Raw genomic sequence first — 21,197 nt, 5'->3', positions numbered from 1 at the left:
AAATAAGGGGGGGGGAAATTAGTCATGATTTCAATGAGTAGAAAGACAGATGCGCTCTTAAATTTTCTCAGGTCTGTGTATTATTTAATTTAAAAATATTTCAATTCTGTCAAAGATACGATATGCAAGGGGTATCATAGCTTAAAAAGAAATGAGGTAGTCTCTTAAAGATCCAGAAATCCCCCTACTTTAATTACAGGAATGCCACTGTAGCAGTCAGTAACACCGTCAGTCATTAAAAAGTTTTACAAACTTGCTTTCCTTTTTGCTATTTAGAATCCAAGGAAGCAAGGGCCTGAGACACAAGGTAGCACGGCTGAATTAATTACAGGCCTTGTACAACTTGTTCCTCAATCCAGCATGCCAGATATAGCACAAGAAGCCATGGAGGTAAGGGGTAAATGTTCTCTACGCCAGATAATTAGTACACAGACAATCAAGGCTTTTGTAGAAGCTCTAAAGTATCGATTAGCTACAAAGTTCCGTGTCTTAGAGTTTGGTCTCTATGGATCTTTTTCTAAATGTCTCCTGCACTGAAAGTTTTACAGGAGAGGCCCATAAGAAAATTTAAAAAAGCAATTCGTACTGTCTCTTGTGACTGCCCTGCACCTCTCAATATGGTTTGTTCATCCCTGGTGTTGATCAAATACAGTTTGACACTTCCTCTGTTCCATCTTTGCGGAGAGCACCATTACGCTTGCCCTTTCTCTTCTATGTTTTCTGAATGGCTGTGAGAAAAATGCCTGATGCAGGGGCTGGTTCTGTGTTCTGTTGTGAGTCGGAGGAGGTTTTATGTGTGGGAGGGATGGATTGGATACTTCCAGGCTACTGAAATCTTCTTCCCGCCAGCTTTGACTGATGAAGCTAACAAATCACCAAAGTTACTGCTGATTTTTAGCCTTGCCATGCAAAGTTGCTGACTCTGTGACTTTGCCAGTTCAGTTGTAACGTTTGTGTGGTTTTCACTATGGTGGGTCTCCAGAGCGCTTCATGTACGATGAAAGCAGGCTGCAGCTTCTCCTTGTGCATAATGGAACAGAAAGGTTTTTTGGTTTTTTGTTTTTTTAAATCCATGGTGCCAGTTATATTATTCTGCGTTCTTTAGATTCCCATTCTAAAAAGTGCACTGTAGAGTGTGCGCTTCATTGACATCTTTCATGTTTTAGGTTTTCACAGGTAGACTGAAAAAAGGATTAACTATACCTATATGCTATTAAAGCTTTACATAAAGAGTTGAATTTTAGCAGGTAAACTAAGGCTTTTTTGCTAAACCTTGCCTCAACAAGAATTACTACAAATAGTGTCAACATACTACTACCTATCAATATAGGAAATACATATTTCTTCATAGTTTAATAGTAGAATTCAAGAATATTTCTTGTATAAGAATAATCCTTTTCAGTGTGAAAGTCTCTAGGGAAGTTTGTGTTGGATGGTAACATCCTTACGGTCATTTACAGGAACTTGGAGATTGAAAAGTTTTGGCTGTTCTGTAATTTAATTTCAGTATACTGTTCAATCTTGATTCTTTATTGATCTTAGTCCCTAATCTACCTGATTATTGGCTTAACTAGCTGAGGATCGGCCTCTCATGTCTGTTTTTGACTAGTAGGTTACTAAAGAAGTTCTAGAATATTTGTTTAAAATAGGAAGCAATTTGAAATAACTGCTTAAACATTGTTGGAGACCACTATGGGTTGGTTTTTTTTAAATGCCATTTTTAATAACAATCCCTGTGTTGCAAACTTTATTTTTTTAATTTACGAGAAAAAATAGCGAAGACTTTCCTCCTTTCTGTCTTTAACTTGTATTTTCACCAAAGTGGAAGTCTATTTGCCTGCATATCAGACCCCAAGTAGTAGGTGACTGAAGAGGAGAGATTTTGTTTGCTGTAGTTGTTTGGTAGAATTAAGGATAAACAACTTCTAATCAATAATTTTCTGTTTGTTTATAACCTTTGACCAGTTTAATTTTTATTAGATACATATTTCTTCTGAAAATTGTCTTCAGCTGATTTATAAGTAGTGGATTTTTGAGATTTTTGTAGTTAATCTGACTAAATCAAAAGCGGAGATTAAAGTTTTGGCCACAGTTCACCAGTATGTTCTTAGACGTTGACAGAACCTAGTCTTATCTAAGTTTTTGCTTGTGCAGGGGATGGTTACAAAGTATTTGCCTGTCCTGACTTGGCAAAGAGCTTGAACTACAGGAATTTTGTTGTTGCCACTAGAAGTTTATATCCGTAGGATTGGTTGCATTAATTTTTTTGCAGCTGGACATTAAATAAAAAAGCCAAAACCTATTTTTTAGAAACATTGTGTTTCTAGTATGGATTTGTATGGAAATAGAAGGTAAAAACTCTAGGTTTGGATTATAAATATGTAATAAAGACGGAAATGAAATACTTTTGACACGGGCTAACAATGAACTCTCGATCTTCTATATAAAACACTTTTTATATCTTTTGTTGTTTTTAAAACAATGTAATTACTGTGTGATTGCACCTCTTTCTCTGCCTGTGCTGATTACTTTGTAAATGTCTGCCTTTAAGTGCAACTACTTTGTTTTGAATTTAGGCCTTGCTAGTTCTTCACCAGTTAGACAGCATTGACTTGTGGAATCCTGACGCACCTATAGAAACATTCTGGGAAATTAGGTATGTAAGCTAACTTCTGTAACTTAGGGAAATAGCTGGTTTGATTTGTCTTGCCTTTTGAAATAGCTGTGACTGTTTGGGGATACCTATGCAGCATTGGCATGAATCTGCAGTCAAAATTGTTATGTGTGTTCATGAAAACATTTTATCTTCCTTATACTATAGAAATTAAACAAAAATACAACAGGTGTTTTGCTGGCTTTCTTAATGACTCTCTTCAGCCTGCTGTTAAGGTGTAGAAATGATTATTAGTTTGAAAAGTCAGAGACTTTTCCACCTCATTCAAATTTTTACTACTTGTTTAAATTCTGTTTTATCTTTTTGGGGCTGAGGGAGGGTAATGCTAAGCAATTCTAGAAGTGTGGATTTGCTAATCTTGACTCTGAAGCCCTCACCTAAAGAAGGTAGTAGTTTGCCCTGACCTGTGATCTCCATTTGTTTCCTGTGTAATAAAGACTTTTTATTCATTAAAGTCATCTTGCTTTTTATAACTTCACAGCAGCTGTTGCGGTTGATTTCTTGGAGAATATTAAGGGAAATGACGTTCTAAAAAAGTCAGAATTGCACAAAATGCTAAACAAAAAAAAAAAAAAGAATCTGTAAACTCAGATTTCTAAGAATTGCATGAGCTAAACAATTTTAAACAGCAATATTTGGTGATCTAATCTGAATTGGTGGAGATGCTTGTTTTAGAAGAAAGGGGACGACAGCCTAGGAGGAACACTCTTAGCAGCATCAACAAATCGGCCTGCATGACTGCTAAATATGGCTCAAGGGGCTTGTTATGGGACAGGTTTGGGGCTGACCCTACCTAGATGGGCAATAACTGAAACTCATTACTGTAATTTCTAGTAGTAGAAATGAGTTTGTGGTCTGTTCGGGCTGGGGGAAAAACCCATTAAAATTGACACTAATTTGGACCCTTTGGCAGTTTTAACAGAGAGTGTGAGGCCTGAATGGATATGAAGAAGGAACATCCCTAGATGTGTTCCTTCCAGAACAGAGTTGAGACACGTTATCAGAGCAGTGTAGGTAAACTTGTACTGCCACTGTCTGTGCTGTATCTGTTCTGTGGATAAATGGAGGACTTCTGAATCGACAGCCCTGGAGTCTGGACTTCTAACAAGTACCCAAATTGCTTAACTTCCTCTAGGGAACTGAAAAGGCCAGGGTGGTGGGAAGGGTCAGAGGGGAGCTTGTCATGTAAAGTACACACCTATATTATATCTATTATACATTTTAAAAGATGATGCTAGTATATGTATAGGATATTCATGCTAATTGCCTATTCCTATGTAAAATGTAGTAATATCTTCAAAAATTTTGTTACTAGATTGTAAAGCTAATGCCAAATTTCATTTTGCTGCAGTTCACAAATGCTTTTTTATATCTGCAAGAAACTAACTAGTCATCAGATGCTCAGCAGTACAGAAATCCTCAAGTGGCTGCGAGAGATTCTCATCTGTAGGAATAAATTTCTTCTAAAAAACAAAGTAAGTAAATGTTAACATCTGTCTGTTAGGATCATTAAAATTCATTGCTCTCTGTTTCGTCACTCCCTTTATTTACCAGGTTATTTTTATGATTGGAAGAGGTTTAATAACTACACCTACACTTTCTGGTTTCTGATTTCCTCTCTGCTGAGAGACGGTGTTTTGTGAGGCACCTTTGATTAGAATTGTTAACCCAAGTTAGGTTTAGGATTTTTTTTTTTTTTTTTACTTCAGCTACACAGGTTGTCGTACTTGCCTGGAAAATGTGTGTTTCGCAGAAACCTGGTGCCCGATACCTATTTGCCTAATACAAAGGGAAATAGTCCACAAGGTGAGGAAAAGGGAAAATTAGTTATGATAAAATATTCTTCTTCATGGATGAAATAAAAATTTCTTTTTGGATCTCATGTTCATATGAGTCCTAGAATTCTGACTAGCTTCTTTCCAATAATCTCAAGAGACTTTTTCCAAGCCAAACACACATTGTAATGCTACGCTTGCTAGACTTAAAACCAGACTCGCTATATTACCTTTTGAATTAAAGATCTATTAGAAAAAATAAAGGGTTTCCTTTTGTTTCTATCTGACCTGACAGTAGCTGTGCTAACATGAGGAGGATACTATCTTATGTGTAGTATATGGCATGCTTAAAAAGTCCTCTTTCAGCAAGAGGATTTTTACCTTTAAATTACTTTCTTTTCTTCTCTTTTCAACTTTGGTAGCTCTGTTGCTGATGGACACTACTTTTTTTCTGTGTTGATGCTGAGTAGTAGGCTTTTTCCTTTGGTATCTCCAGTTTAACATATATTTGTAAAATATAATCTCACGTATTGCAGCTGAAGACCTTAGGCATTCTGCCTTTCTCTGAATTCAGGAAGACTTTTACATTTGGCCTCTAAGTGGAAATTAACTGTCCTTCAAATAGAGAGTACGCCTAATATTATCATTCTCCTTCCAGTTAAGAAGTAATTAGTTGTTTATAAAATCTCTTTCCTCTTAGCGCTTAGAGGATGTTCATTAATATCAGGATCAGGAAAAGATAATAGTTGTTATTAGAGCTCTGCTTCACAATCTCAGTTCCTGCTTTTCTGATCTAATATAAATTATATAGAATGAAAGGTACAGTACTCCTGAGCTTGGCTTCTTTAGACTTAATTACATGTAAATTATAATTACATGTATGTTAGTTTGTATTCTCTGGAGTTAAACCAAGAAGCCTATAGGGCTTTCAGGCGGCTCCAGAAAGGGAGGGAAAGGCATCGTTTTGTGCTTACCTCAGGGTGATGTGTTTTTGAAGATGACTCTCCAGGTAATTTCTTAAGGGGAAATATCATTCTAAGATACCATTAATATGGGTAACTTTATAAAGCCCTGAGAGCACCAGTGTGAAAAGTATTGTGTAAATGTTGAAGAGCTTTTTACCTTCCTGAAATCTATCCTTTTTACCTTTTTAAAAAAATAGGTTGATTTATTTTTCTTCCCTCTCTTTATAGCAATCAGATAGGAGTTCCTGCCACTTTCTCTTCCTTTATGATGTCTCTGGAGGTGGAACTAGTCAAATTTCTCTTGACCATGAAGAGATGATACGCTGTGCTCCAGGAGCTACCCTCAGGAAAGGGAAAGGGAATTCTTCCATGGTAAGAAATATATGATAATAATTCTTTTTAACACCTGGGGAGAAAAAACCTGTGTGCAAGTAGAAATTAAATTACTTTGAGAGGTAATACCCTTTGACAGACAAGTTTCTCAAGCCTAATTTTAATGCTAGTTCTAGCTGCAGGAAAAAAATGAAGAGGATATTTATGAGCCAAAACTTTAGTTTTGTTTATGTACGCTTTTCCAGTATCAATAAGATTTTCCTAAGTACATGGTTATCCTTATGAAAGGAGCAGGTTCATAGCCACTGTGTTCATGCAACAGCATATAAGAACTCTGATCTTGTTTAGGAATGCTTATTCCTACTGGAATAAAAGCAGTTTTAAAGAATAATTTGGATAAGGCTGAATTTTAATAAAATTGCCGTATTTGTAAGCAATATTACCAAATTCGGAATTCTCTATTTTCCAAGGAAAGTACAGCAGGATGCAGCGGAACACCGATTTGTCGCCAAGCCCAAACAAAATTGGAAGTCGCCTTATACATGTTTTTGTGGAGCCCAGATATTGAGGCAGTCCTTGTTGCAATGTCCTGTTTCCGTCATCTCTGTGAGGAAGCGGATATCAGATGTGGAGTAGATGAAGTCTCAGTGCATAATTTTTTGCCAAACTACAATACTTTTATGGAGTTTGCGTCTGTTAGCAATATGATGTCAACAGGTAAGAATCATGAATCTGTAAAATACTTTTCTACCTGTATAATACTATTATTTGTGTTTGAGTTCTTTAAACGGGTTGAGATTCTTGATTTGATTGCTACTCCTGCTTTCACTGAAATATCTTAATTGTCAGAATTGCTAGAAAGCGTAGAGAACTTGGGTGACTGAGTTCATGAGGATTTTGAAGTGTAACAAGAAGAATCCTTTTCTAAACACTTTAAGGGGATATGTTTCTCTGTTAATTCAATAATTACTTTTAAAGATCTCGTATTTTGATATAGGTGGGTTTTCAAAAAACTTGGTTAAATGTTCTGTGCTCCTTTGTAGGGAGAGCAGCTCTTCAGAAAAGAGTGATGGCGTTGTTAAGACGCATTGAACATCCAACTGCAGGCAACACAGAGGTAAACGTTGTTCTGAATTTGTATACTCTTTGCACGCATATTTTTTTGAAAACAGAAAATACTGTTGCTACAAGTGGTTTTGAAATTAAATCTTGATATATCTTATTTTAGGCCTGGGAGGATACACATGCAAAATGGGAACAAGCTACAAAACTAATCCTTAACTATCCAAAGACCAAAATGGAAGATGGGCAGGTGACTATGAATTTTTCCATAGGTTCAACCCTTACAAAATCGAAATAACTATTTAAGCTTATTTATTTTAAGGAATTGAATTTTAATCTAGAAAATGAGTTTTGTAGGCAGACTTAAGCTCCATGAAAGTAATCCAGAAAAATAATGGTAATCAGTTGTCTGCTATGCTTACTAAGAGACCAAGAAGTAATTTGACTTAAATTGCTGTAAGGGAGATGGAAGCTGAGCTTAAAAATTAAAAAGAAATTGAAAAAAAGAATAGTGAAAACTCTGGAATACTACTAGAGCAATTATGAAATCCCTTTCACTGAAAGTTTTTAGACAAGCTGCTGGCTATCATTATTTTAAATGTGCTTTATTCTGGTGCAGAGCAGGGAGCTGACTAGGCAACCCCCTTCAGTCCTTTTTAGCCTTGCTTTTTCAACTTTTCTAAAAACAGTGCCTCTGTATAGATTTCTGTTCATACTACCACAATAAACTATGGATGGTAAATCTTAGAAAATTCTTGAGACTGGAATTGTAAATGGCAGGATGTGTTGCAGAGTACTTCAGAATTCTGATCTCTCTCCATTAGTTACATTTAATTGAAGAGATTTCATCTTCAGACATTCTTTTTCAGGTTACTGAAAGTCTTCATAAGACAATTGTTAAGAGACGAATGTCGCACGTTAGCGGGGGAGGCTCCATAGATTTGTCTGACACAGATTCTCTTCAGGAGTGGATCAACATGACGGGGTTCTTATGTGCCCTCGGAGGAGTGTGCCTGCAGCATCGTAGCAATGCAGGATTAGCAACCTACAGCCCACCCATGGGCCCTGTCAATGAGCGTAAGGGCTCCATGATATCTATGGTGTCCACTGAGGGAAATGCAGAGACTCCCGTTAGCAAATTCATCGATCGATTATTGACTCTGATGGTCTGTAACCATGAGAAAGTGGGACTTCAGATACGGACTAATATTAAAGATCTGGTGGGTTTGGAGTTGAGTCCAGCACTTTATCCAATGCTGTTTAACAAATTGAAGAATACCATCAGCAAGTTTTTTGATTCTCAAGGACAGGTAAAGTGTTGATATATTCCTTCACATTTGTGTCTTAATCAAAAGCATTTGTCTTGTCTTTCACATAGGTAATTGAAATTGATACCTGTTCATGTTTTGTACAGAAAAACCTGCAAACATTGTGATTGTATTTGACAACGTGCATTAATAATTATTGTATTTGTGATTCCAGGCTATATGTAACATGAAGTAATTGAAAACATTCTTGAATTCTTAGTGAACTCTGAGTACAGAATCTGTGAGAATGTTCTCAGAATCATTATGGCTGGTAGTATTGACATACTTAATCTTGACATATTGGAAGTCTTTTGGCTAGGTGATACTAGAAAAATGCTTGTCCATTAGATTTTTGAAACGCTGCCGTATGTTTGATAAATACCCTTTTTTGGTTTTGTGTGCAAAGAATTAAGACCACCGACTTTCTTCCTGTAGGTTTTGTTGACTGAGACCAACACACAATTTGTAGAGCAAACCATTGCTATAATGAAGAATTTGCTTGACAATCATACAGAAGGGAGCTCAGAGCATCTTGGACAAGCTAGTATTGAGACAATGATGCTAAATCTGGTTAGGTAAGAAATCGTGTTGACCTTCCTGTACATAGTAATACGTTTAAGAAGCGAGGTAGATCCTTCTAGTTTATACCTTTTCTGCTTGCATCCATGGAGAAGCAGCAGCTGATTTTCTGATCCTCCTCCTTATGGTTCTGACAACTTCAGTAATCGTGGAGATCATTTATACTGTAGCATAAAATATGCTGATGGAGGGTGACTTTTTTTTTTTTTTAAAGAACTAATCATTCCATAGCTTGGCCTCATTCTTGTAAGTATTCCTGGTTTCTTTTCTGTACAATGGTGTTAGTGGTTAAAAACGAGCTGTAGGGCAGATTTCTGTTCAATTTTATACTAATAGAAAACTTCTTTGGCCAGAAGAAATTTGGTGCTGGTCTTCAGCTGATATAGGGGCTGGCTTGCTCACTTGGAAAACAAAAAAAGGGAGCCCCAACACTTGCTAACCTATTACGCAAGTCTGCTGGGTCAGCCAGCGTGTAGGTTCCAGCATGGAGCTGAAAAGATTTGTCAGATGTATGGGCCTTGTAGTATGAAGGATTTAATCAATCTTTTTGCTTTTTTCTTCAGATACGTGCGTGTGCTTGGAAATTTGGTACATGCAATTCAAATAAAAACTAAGCTATGTCAGTTAGTAGAAGTAATGATGGAGAGGAGAGATGACCTTTCATTTTGCCAAGAAATGAAATTTAGGTAAGTATTGCATTATATAACTCCTAGGGTAGCGTAATGTGGACAAGTGTAATTTTGTTTGGTTACGTGTTTAAAAAAATAAACCAAAAACTGTCTCGCACCAGTATTCCTGGTATAGGGATAGCACTCCTGTCTTTGTCTTCAGAATAATTTAGAGCCTGGTGCTGCATTAAAATTTTATTTTGATTGTGGGGATACTAAACACATGTAAAAATGTTGTGTGTGATACAGACCGGAGTGTTACGTAGTATAATAAAATTAGTTCAGTTCATCTTGAGCGTGTGGTGGTTCAAATATTTCTTACACTGAATTTGTAATAATTAAGCATGATGCCAACAGTAGTAAGTGTGTTTGGGGGAGGGGTTGTTAAAGAAAGAAAAACAAAGCTAAAGCAATATATCTGTATGTAACAGGAACAAAATGGTAGAATATTTGACAGACTGGGTTATGGGAACATCTAATCAAGCAACAGATGAGGATGTGAAATGCTTGACAAGGTAAGAAAGAATACTATCAAACTGTTGCTAACAGCGTTCCAGGTGGCATTTGGTATCCACAGCTGAGCTGGCTCCTGTGGACTTCCTGCAGTGGTAGAAATTTTAAGGAAAAAAAAAAACCAAAAATTGAAACTTCAGTTTTGGTGAGCAACAACAGAATTATATTTAATGCATAGTCTTAACTAACATGGCTCTTGAGGTGTTTGTTTGTTTTGGTGGGTTGTGTTTTGTTTTTTTTTTTTTTTTAAATCTACCAAATTTATTTAATTCCTTTTAATACCTTTTCTGATTTAGCATTAGGATTGAACATTTTATTTGCTAGAGCTGCATCTTCATATGCTGCATTCTGAAGAACAAAATCATGAAACATTATAGTGTTGAATTTATACTTAACTGTTTTTATAGTGACAAATTTGGTTTGCAGCTGTTGTCCTTAGTAGATATATTGCTTGATCCTGTACCACAGGATGTAGTAGCTTTTTTCCTGATGGACAGAACTTCACTAGGATAACTTTTTTTTAAAAGATCCTTTTCACCTGCAGTTAGATATATAAGGAAAAGGGATGTGGTACTGGATGGGAAAATTGTCAAGGGGAAGGAGAGACTAATTCTGCTGAACTGATTCACAGCCGCTTAAAACTTTATTTTTCAGAGATTTGGACCAAGCGAGTATGGAAGCAGTGGTCTCTCTTCTTGCTGGACTTCCACTACAGCCTGAAGAAGGAGATGGTGTTGAGTTGATGGAAGCGAAATCTCAGTTATTTCTTAAGTAAATAGTGACTTTTAACTATTTTTCTATACAAGGACTCTAGCTGCACTGTATGACTTTTATTACAAACTATGTTTTTTCTCGTTGCAGAAATAATTTTATTATCCAAACAGAAATTGCCTCTTATCCCATTTCACAAATCTCAACCTCCTAGGTTTACGGAAACATTTTTGTTTAGAAAATAATTACAAAATTTTACTTTGTTTCTGCTTAATGCAGATGTGTGCTTAATTCACGAGAGTGATTGGCTTGCTTTGGTATTTTATTTTTATCTATGAAACTTAAAATCTCTTTCAAGACATCTGTTTGTAAAGGCACACCTGTGAAATTCACTTGCTGGTTTGAGAAAATTTGCATACAAATTTTAGGACAGTGCTTTCTGGTTGTTACGATGCATTTGAAAGTTTGGATTATGCCACAAGAAAGATTACATGGGGCAGTTACAAGATTTTTTGGGAGGCTTATTGTCTATTTGCTACTGTATGCAAATCTTTTCAGATGGTTGCCTTTGCAGAACCTGTTTTACTTATCCAAGTCTTTTTCTTTAGGTACTTCACACTGTTTATGAACCTTCTAAACGACTGTAGTGAAGTTGAAGATGAAAGTGCACAAACAGGCGGCAGGAAACGTGGAATGTCTCGAAGACTAGCTTCGCTCCGGCACTGCACTGTTCTTGCTATGTCAAATTTACTCAACGCCAATGTGGACAGTGGTCTTATGCACTCAATAGGTAAAGTAGTTAGAGATAACTGTGCATAAATGAATACAAAATGAAGACATTGGTATTTAATTTATTTTTACATCTTCCTTAGTAGTTCTGGGTTTTTTTAATCAGGCTTGGGCTATCATAAAGACCTCCAAACAAGAGCTACGTTTATGGAAGTCCTCACCAAAATTCTGCAGCAGGGAACAGAATTTGATACGTTAGCAGAAACAGTGCTAGCAGATCGGTTTGAGAGATTGGTGGAGTTGGTTACAATGATGGGTGATCAGGGGGAGCTTCCTATTGCTATGGCTTTAGCCAATGTGGTGCCTTGTTCTCAGTGGGTAAGTTGATTCATGCATTTTATTTCCTACATTTTTGAAAAAATTAAGACTTGAACTAAAAACCAGTGCAAACATTAAGGGTGTAACAACAGTCTGCTGAAGAGAGATTAGGCCTACCGTTCATGATAGCTGGCCTATCCTAGTATATTCTTGAAAAGTATACTGAATCTAATTGTCAGAGATCTTGATTATAAACTGCATTTTTATAGTAAATTTTTAGTTAATGTCTACGAATAATTTTATATACAGTTATTGTAATAAGTGTATCTGTTTTGGCTGGTTATTTATTACAGATTGCGTGTGCTGTAATGCAGACAAACAGAACTGTATTTGCTCCCCTAGATTTTAGCAAGATGAATTGGGCTTTGTTACACAGCAGAATAACTGCTTATCTGTCTGGACTAAGCATTATGAATTTGTATGACTGGATATCATGAGGTAGATTTTTTAGACAAGCAATAGCATAGGAAAGATGTAAAGAGAGATTGTGTATGCTTAATTTGATATTTACGTGCCAGATTCCATAGCAAATTTAAAGCATTAGCACAAATTGCTCGGTGGTTATTTCATGATTCTTTTTTTCCGTACTTGCTTTGGCTCACTGCTAGTCAGATTAACATTTCATTGCTTCTTTTAAGGATGAGCTAGCTCGTGTCCTGGTCACGCTCTTTGATTCCCGGCACTTGCTCTACCAGCTACTCTGGAATATGTTTTCAAAGGAAGTTGAACTAGCAGATTCCATGCAGACACTCTTCCGAGGAAACAGCTTAGCCAGTAAAATAATGACTTTCTGTTTTAAGGTATATCATCTAATCTTTCTCTCTGCTACAGATCATTTCAATAACGGGAAAAGTTTAGCAATATAAAAATACAAAACTACCGGTCTATGGTGTTACGCACTTGAGTGACTGGATTAGATGAAAATAGTGCAGAGTTGCCTTTGGGTCTCAGTTTAAGTCAGTCTCAGCTCTCACATCTGTTAAGTTCAGGGAGTTTTGCTTTTAATGTTTCAGCGTTTGACGAACTAATTCTGGTAGATCTCTTATGCTCAGGCCCAAGTAAAAAATACAAATCCTCCTGGAACTAACCTTTTGCCAAGACTTCACGACTCAGCCAGTTAGGCTTAAGCTTACAGTTAGTCCTCCTGAAAGTTACCATGGCAATGAATGTTTCATCTTGCCCAGCCTGTATATTCTGCATTGTAAAGAAGAAAACTGGTCGCAGTAACAAAAACATTTGCAAGATTTGTAGATTTCCACAGATTGCTAGTTATTTAGAAAACAGAACTTATTTGATACAAACAGCTAAATATTTGTAAAAGTTTTAGTTATCTTGAAGTTCTTTCCTAAATAATCTTCAGTCATAGTAGGGCTCTTCAAACTTCTGACTAGTTTGGTTATATGAGTGATTCTGGGGCTAGTACCAGCTTGAAGACTATTCCTGATGGTCTTTCTGTAACGGGAAATTTAAAGATGGGGAGACAAACTCTGAAGTCTTGTTTATGATTCCATTTCAATTTAAAAAGTTGTGTAGTACTGTACAAACAGAGATGGGCTGTTGAGTCACTGTGCTCTAAGAAAGAATCCCATCTGGTTATTGTGGTTATTAAAGTGTCCTATAGTTTTCTCTAAATTGGAAATCAATTAAAATACTTCTAGAAATTGATCACCGACATGTTTCAGAAGTGGGACTATAATACAGAAACACCAATTTTACAGAAATCTGGCTTGTGCCAAAACAAAACAAATGTTTTCTGGCTCTTTTAGCACAGAGTTTTGGAGTGTTCCTGTGAATTGCCATGTTAATCTGGCCACCTCTTCTGCTTTCCTTTCTACCCAGGTATATGGTGCTACGTATTTGCAGAAGCTTTTGGAACCTTTATTAAGGACTGTGATCACATCCTCTGAATGGCAGCATGTTAGCTTTGAGGTGGATCCAACAAGGTTTGAGATTCAAGGGGGGAGGAAATGTATTTATTTGTAAACGTGATTCCCAGTCATTGTAAATATGGTAGGATTCCTTTTTCCTTGTTGCGAATATTTTTCTCATACTTTCATACTTTTCCCCTCCTCACTTTACCAGGTACATTAATTGTATCTGCAGTCCTTACACCCAGGGAGAGCTGTACAGAGCTGTCCAACACAGCGAGATGGGTTTTGCTGCATGTCCTCTAAGCCCTGAGAGAGTAAGGAAGATAGAGAGCTCTTGCAGGACCTCTTCTCCTACTTGCTACTTCAGACTTTTATGTAGGCCACTAATGTGGGGATTTCCAGTAGTACCAGAAAGCATCTGCTTTAGGTCATTGAATTAATTACAGAAGCAAGATGGAATGCGTGCATGTTGTGTGTAATTTTGTTGCTTTAATTTCTCTTGTATCAAGACTTGGATTTAGTAGCTGTTGTTCTATTGCTTTGAATACCTCTAACTCTTAGAAAAACTTTAAGTATTCGTCTTTTAAGTAGCTTACCAAAAGATAGGCCTTCTTTTTCATAGTTAACTCTCAAATATCTGTGTCTACGTCAAAAATTCCTTTCAGAGAAACCATCAAATTGATAATGCAGTTATCGGTTGGAATTACATATGCATGTCTTTGTATGGAATGGTGTGAGAGAATCCCACTTACAACTGCCTGTTTATTACTGAGTATTAAATGACCATATATATGTAGCTTACATGGTTTAAAATATTGACGGAAACTTTTCTGTGAAAGATCATAAATATTTCTGTAAGATTTCTCTTTACCCTGTGAAATAAGGTTACTACCAAACATACAAGTACAGCTAGTATCATTTATTTGATTGCTGGCCATACATTTATGGGTCTGTTGCAGGCTGGAGCCTACAGAAAGCCTTGAAGAGAACCAGCGGAGTCTCTTGCAAATGACAGAAAAATTTTTTCATGCAATCATTAATTCTTCTTCGGAGTTCCCACCACAGCTTCGCAGTGTGTGCCATTGTTTATACCAGGTATGCCTGCAATGGTTGCCTGCCCCTAAACTTCGGGTTTTGTTTTTATAATTCTAGCAGTTTGGAGCTTGGTCCAGTAGTGGGTGCACAGTGGGCGTTTCTTAAAGACTGTTTTCAGACGTTTGCTAAACAACAGGAATCTAAACATAGGGACTGAACGGTGGTTTAAGACTTGGGTTGGCAATCAGGAGGTGTCCCGATCGAATGTCGGGGGAGGTTTCGATACGACCCCAAGGACGAGATTAAGACGCTGGAATCGGTCAGATGTCGTACAACCTTTCACTTTTACTGGAGGGGAGAAGAGAATGGAGGGAGGAGGGAGGGCAAGGGAGGAGAGGAAAAGAGTAGGAGGGAGGGAGAGAGAGAGAGAAGGAGGAGTTTATCAGCACCACTTCGAGTCCGAGGATCTTCCGCTGGGTCTTCGGCGGCCTCAGGCGTCGTCGGGGACCGAAGCGGGGGGGGCCTTGAGGGTGCAGGAACGGAAGGAGCGGTCTCGCGTGCGCCGCCCCCGCCAAGGAGCACATGTGCCCCTCACGTAGGGGCTCTCGCGCATGCGCGGATCGCAAACGTGTACGTGCGCTTTGTCACGTGCTGCTCCCGTGCCTCTGTTCGCGCCTTTCGTCCCCGCCTCTGCTCTCCTCGCGCCTTCAGCCCCCGCACAGGCGCACGAGGTCGTTTCCCTCAAAACTGTGGCGAAGCGGGTTTTCTCGAAGCGCGACGCTGGATGGCGCCACAGCGGCCGTGTCGAGACAAAACCGCATTTTCTGTCGGTCCTTTACACCACCCCGTGGCTCGACATTGCAGCTTGGTGGCATAAGGGAGAGAGAAAGAGAGAAAAAAAGGGAGGAAGAAAGAAAACACGGAGTTGAGAGAGTTGGGGATAAGGGTGGAGGAAAATTGTGGGGAGGAAAAAGGGAACAACATGGTTTCGGGTGAAGGAATGCCTTAACATAGATTAACTGAGGTATTGCTCAATGCAAGCTCATTCTCGAGCGACTTTAACAATTCTTCAACTTTGAAGGGTAAACATTAGAAATGGGGTTAACAACAACTGGCAATATGCAATTTCTTCCTTCAGAAGGAATTGGGAACGGGTTTAAATGATGGGTACTGAGGTTGGTTGTGGCTGATGGATGGTACAGATTTTTGTTACACCATCAGGTGGAGCGCTAGGAACAAATTGCATATTTGACACGTGTCGAATTAATTGAATAAAACATGGAATTATACAGGGTAGGAACAGTAAGATGGCAGTTGCACATAGCAAATACAATATTAACTGTTTGACCCATGGTGCTCCTGGTAACCAGGACCACAAATCGCCGTTCCAACCACTCCAGGTTTGAACAGGGACGTGGGCTATTATCCTGATTTCTTGGGTCAACTGGAGAAGTACTTCTCCCACATCATCTATTTCTAGGCAGCAGTTAGAGATATTTGATTTTCCGCACACCCCTCCCTCCTCGGCCAATAAATAGTGTGAAACCATGCGGTGTTGAAGGATTGCCGTGTGCATTTGTTGAGATTGTCAAGTTAAGAGGTCTATGGCGTCAGCGGTTTTGTTGGTGATAATTTCTAGGGCCGCTTGTAGTCTGATTATTCGATTTAGATTACAGATTGGTTCTCTTGCCCCTGCAATGGGTTCATTAGGATTCCAGGTTGCTGGCCCATAATGTTGAATTATTCGCTCGCGGGGCCATTCGTCACTTCCCCATTTTTGTGTCCCACCTAAATTTACATTGGTAGACCACATCTTACGGGCAATACTTCTATCCCTGAGGTTATCATACAGTTTTACGCCTAGTTAGGGTCCACCAGTTTCCGGCAAGAGTTAAAAATAGGGGCCTTATGATCCCTGTATGACAAACTCCCGACCACCCCACGGGTAAGAATTTATATGCCGTGTTCCCACAGATCCAATAATGCCCTTTTTTGGCTTTATTTCCCTGAGTGAATGGCCCGTCTTTCCCTGGTGGAAACTGAAAGTAAGTTGTGTCTTTGTCGCCCAGAGGGCTGAAAAAGGTGGTTGCCCCATCCCTTATTCGGCCGGTACAATACCAAGCCCCATAAGTAACGAATATTTAATATTTACTTTTTGCAACGAAAACTAAACAATTACATTTTCTAAGCAAGTACAACATTTCATTTTACTTTGCTATTAAGTTTTCCCATACACAGGACTATTTAATGATGAAAACAGAGGAAGATCAAAAAGGTATACAGTAAATCATAAGTTGAAATTCTTGAAATGTCTAACATACACAGTAACTTTCCAATGATGCCTGTTTATATTTTCTTAAATAAGCACACACACATATATATGCTTAAATATGCACCAGATAATGAGATCTTTGTACTGTTGCATAAAGACTGTAGTGCACTGAAATATCTAATATTTAGCCTGTTTGCCATAAATATTAAATCTTGATTTATTCATAGAGCTGCAATGAAGTACGAACATGTATGCACACATATGTACCACCAATTATAAAAACTGATATACACAGTGGAATATTCTAATGGGTTGGTGTCCCTGAGTTAAAATGATCCAAAGTAGCAGGTGCATCGTGGTCATATCGCCACCCTTAAAAAACAGAAACAGGAACAAAACTCGCTCCTTAGGTTAGAAGGAAGGAATAATCCATTTGGTGTGGATTTTGTGCGTTCTCCCCCTGGTATCTTTTGCTTTCCGTGTATATTTGTTTAGGGGGGTATCTAATATGAGAAGCACAGTTCCCACAGTGGGAAGCTTGACCAGAACCAGCTGGCCAGGAGAGTAAGAAGATGCACCGGGGAAATTGGTGTTTCGAGAGACAGGTACCATGGTTGGGGCTTATGGACAAAATGCTGCAATTTTCAGGCACCTGTCTGTACCCCAGCAATTATTGACATTGGCCACTGCCTCCCCCACCCGCTCGGCCCATCCCGGTTGGTGGGGTTTAGTACATCTCCTTTATTAGTGCAGGTGAGTTATCTGATAAACATCCTCCCTCCTTACCCTGGGGGGGGGGAGGTTTTAGTTTCCCGCCACTCTTTTCATCCTTCTTAAACCCTTCCTCCCTGTCCAATGCCAGCGCAGAAGGCAGGTTTGGTTTGGGAGGGGGTCCTTGTCCGGACCACCTCCACACCAGGAGCTTTAACTTTTTGGTGGGGAGCCCATCCATCAAGTCTTGGGGCACACCCTTTTGCAGTCCCTTTTGCCACAATCTTTGTCGGAATGGGGGTTTCTCCCTTTTTGTTAGGTCGGGGCTTCCCCCTGAAGAAGCCAGTGATTTATTTGCTGGCTCCGCTGCCCGCACGGCCCTAGTTTCTACCTTTGGTAAGTCCTGCCTACTGGCCTGTATTTCCTCCCCTAGTTTATCAGTTCCTGAGCTATGTTCCCCCAGGTCCACACCTTCCTCCCCCGCTGCCGCTGTTCAGGGGTTACCGTTCCCTCCAGGGCAGCTGCGATTCGCTCTTTGCGAGGCACATTTTGAATTCTCCCCTGTAATTGGATCCCGAGAGGTTTTAGCGAGTCGGGGAGTCCTCTTATTAGTGGTGTGAGTCGCTCGTGGTCTACCGGTAGTAACATTGGAGAGCTTAGATTTGGTTTAAGTTCCCGGTCATACATCATTTGCAGGCATGCCGCCTTCTGTACGTTTTCTAATAGTTGATCGATGGAACCAGTTATAGCTAGGGGATCCCCCCTCTCTAATAGGTTCAGCCCCCCCACCCAATATGCAGCCCTCTGGGTCAGAGACCACGGGGCTCGGCGATCGCCCGTTGTGAGGAAGACGCCAGGGCCCCAATACCCCTCTGCTTCCTTTTCCGATAGCGTGATCCCGTCCCCCCCTGACAGGGATACCCTCCACACATATTCGGTTTCGGACTCCCTTGCCGTCCTAGCAAAATCCTTTTGGAGTTTAGCCAATTCGGTGGCGGTAAAAGGGATTTCTTTGGTTACAACTTGGGGATGGTTGTTGCTATTGTCCTCATATATGTATTCTGTCTTTACCAGCGGGCACATATGGGGGGGGTTATCCACAGTCTCTCTTAATCGCTTTAAATCTTTCTGGGGATAAATTTGGCGTACCCCTTTCTCCTCCAGCATTACCTCCGCCTCAGCGGGGGTGTCTGCCTCCCTCAGGAGCTGAACCCTCAGCTCCTCCTTCAAAATCATATTTTGGCGCTTCTCCTCCTCCAGCGCCCGTTTGGTCTCTAGTAGTTGCTCTCGCAGCGGCGCTATCGCTGCTTGCACTGAAGCAGCCACAGCCTCTGATTGGCAGGGTGCTCGTTTCTTGTCCTCCACTGCCGCTGCCAGACACGCTCCTAACACCGCACAAACGATGGCTTTCCCTTTCCCCTTCTTCACTCTAGTTTCTTTATGCAAGACCGCTAGTCGGTCCGTAACACTTTGCAGTTGGAACCAGTGGTCCCGTGCCCAATCTCGTCCCGGGGGTGAGGGGCGAGAGCGGTATGTTTCTAAAAACTCATATGATTTCTCTGTCTCTTCACAAGAATCGCCTGCCTTTTGGGCGGCCGTGTCCTACAAGGGGGAGTTCGTCCCGGGAGGGTCAAACCTTAGAAAAATCAAGTTTCCCCTATGCACTCCCAGGAGGCCAAAACACAAACTAATACCAAAAAGTTCCTACAAAGGGGGGTGTCGTCCCAAGAGGGTCACGCTTCAGTATTCAGGTTCCCCCTCTACGCTCCCAGGAGGCCAAACCATACACTACTACAAGACAGAGGAGGGCCTACAAAGGGGATATGATATCATCCTGAGGGGCTCACACTGCAAAATTCAAGTCTCCCCTATACTCCCTCAGGAGGCCAAATCACAAACTGCTACGCGAGTTTCAGTGCAAAGGTTTCAACACCCGCTCCTTCCTCGCGCTTCGTTCGTCTCCGGCTGCTTCCCTCGCGGGAGAGCAGAACCGCGGATCGGAACCCCGCGCTCGCTTCGTACTTATTTGTACGTCTCGTTCACACGCAATCGCTCACCACACCGTAAGGTTGGTATGACACTCTCGTCTCAAGGGATCCTGTCCGTGATGCCAATTAAATGTCCCGATCGAATGTCGGGGGAGGTTTCGATACGACCCCAAGGACGAGATTAAGACGGTGGAATCGGTCAGATGTCGTACAACCTTTCACTTTTACTGGAGGGGAGAAGAGAATGGAGGGAGGAGGGAGGGCAAGGGAGGAGAGGAAAAGAGTAGGAGGGAGGGAGAGAGAGAGAGAAGGAGGAGTTTATCAGCACCACTTCGAGTCCGAGGATCTTCCGCTGGGTCTTCGGCGGCCTCAGGCGTCGTCGGGGACCGAAGCGGGGGGGGGGGGGGGGGGGGGGGGGAGCCTTGAGGGTGCAGGAACGGAAGGAGCGGTCTCGCGCACGCCGCCCCCGCCGAGGAGCACGTGTGCCCCTCACGTAGGGGCTCTCGCGCATGCGCGGATCGCAAACGTGTACGTGCGCTTTGTCACGTGCTGCCCCCGCGCCTCTGTTCGCGCCTTTCGTCCCCGCCTCTGCTCTCCTCGCGCCTTCAGCCCCCGCGCAGGCGCACGAGGTCGTTTCCCTCAAAACTGTGGCGAAGCGGGTTTTCTCGAAGCGCGACGCTGGATGGCGCCACAGCGGCCGTGTCGAGACAAAACCGCATTTTCTGTCGGTCCTTTACAGGAGGCGACTCAATGTTATTTTTTTAAGGTGTTGAATCACAGCTAAGAACTCAAACCTAATAAGGCAGCAATAACCTCTGCTTTAGCATCTCTATGGGAGACTAAAGATTAACTAGGAAGGTAATGGTTATACTTGCTTTTATCAGTTTATCCTATGGGCCATCTATAGGGAAGGGGGGGAAAAAAAGCACTGCTGGGTTGAGAGAATGCAAAACTGTGTTTTGAATACAGAAACAGTGTACTTGTTTACTTTTTATACAGGACTAATTAACTTTATTTCTGATTTAATTAAATATCTAAGTGTCTTATTGATCATGCCTTTGATAAACCTTAACTTGGGGAATGAAATAGCTATTTCTGCAGTTACTGACTCTAGATAGTTGTTCTCTGCATAAAAATGGAGGCAGTTTCTTCAAGAGCATTTTTCTATGAAGTAAATTTCCAAAAATTGTCTATGTATTATTCAGGTCATTGCTCCAGGAATATTATTTAGCTGTCCATTACAGGTGAGCACAATCTTATACTTTCTGCCTTTGATAGAAAATCAGGTTAAAAAGGGTGTAAGATGCTCAGAAGAAAAAACCTGTGTGGTCTTCAGTGGGACCACAGTAGTTACAAGTCCTAAATTTTAGAAACTGTGGATTGAAGCTGAGTGTAATGGAAGGAATTAGATGTATAAAATGCTGTTGGCTGTATTTGGTAGAGAATTGTTTGTGGTTATATGTGCTTCCCTAAGGATCGTTTGCAGGTGAGGTCAAGACACTGCATCATTCAGGCTTTATGCTGATCACACTCAGTGTCATGTCTCGTAATCATCTTCTGAAAGCAGGAGTCTCTAGATTGCTGTGGACAACTGTAAGGAAAGCCATTAACTTGTACTGGGAAGGA

General features: G+C 40.4%; 1 protein-coding gene across 14 annotated transcripts in view; it reads left to right on the top strand.

Annotated features, from left to right (window-relative positions):
• Positions 1–21,197, top strand: part of NF1 (neurofibromin 1) — a 110,419-nt gene that overhangs the window by 26,769 nt on the left and 62,453 nt on the right. For 8 of the 14 annotated variants that reach the window (XR_014229922.1, XM_082328207.1, XM_082328206.1 and 5 more), the window contains exons 14-30: positions 277–390; positions 2,577–2,656; positions 4,026–4,149; positions 5,643–5,786; positions 6,218–6,464; positions 6,791–6,864; positions 6,976–7,059; positions 7,679–8,119; positions 8,552–8,691; positions 9,259–9,381; positions 9,795–9,878; positions 10,531–10,647; positions 11,196–11,377; positions 11,483–11,694; positions 12,333–12,494; positions 13,534–13,637; positions 14,525–14,660. Coding sequence is in view for 9 of the 14 variants with exons in the window: in XM_082328207.1 (XP_082184333.1) it covers positions 277–390; positions 2,577–2,656; positions 4,026–4,149; positions 5,643–5,786; positions 6,218–6,464; positions 6,791–6,864; positions 6,976–7,059; positions 7,679–8,119; positions 8,552–8,691; positions 9,259–9,381; positions 9,795–9,878; positions 10,531–10,647; positions 11,196–11,377; positions 11,483–11,694; positions 12,333–12,494; positions 13,534–13,637; positions 14,525–14,660 (2,568 nt within the window). In the remaining 5 variants the exon portion in view is untranslated. Of the gene's footprint in view, positions 1–276; positions 391–2,576; positions 2,657–3,587; positions 3,685–4,025; positions 4,150–4,383; positions 4,481–5,642; positions 5,787–6,217; positions 6,465–6,790; positions 6,865–6,975; positions 7,060–7,678; positions 8,120–8,551; positions 8,692–9,258; positions 9,382–9,794; positions 9,879–10,530; positions 10,648–11,195; positions 11,378–11,462; positions 11,695–12,332; positions 12,495–13,533; positions 13,638–13,776; positions 13,941–14,524; positions 14,661–21,197 lie in introns of those variants that run through there. The other 6 variants (XR_014229923.1, XR_014229924.1, XR_014229925.1 and 3 more) reach the window with 6 other exon arrangements.

The sequence above is a fragment of the Platalea leucorodia genome, assembly GCF_965183815.1.
Source record: "Platalea leucorodia genome assembly, chromosome: 16".
NCBI lineage: Eukaryota > Metazoa > Chordata > Aves > Pelecaniformes > Threskiornithidae > Platalea > Platalea leucorodia.
The sequence above is the reverse complement of the archived record's forward strand: the minus strand, read 5'-3'. Positions and strand labels throughout refer to the sequence as shown.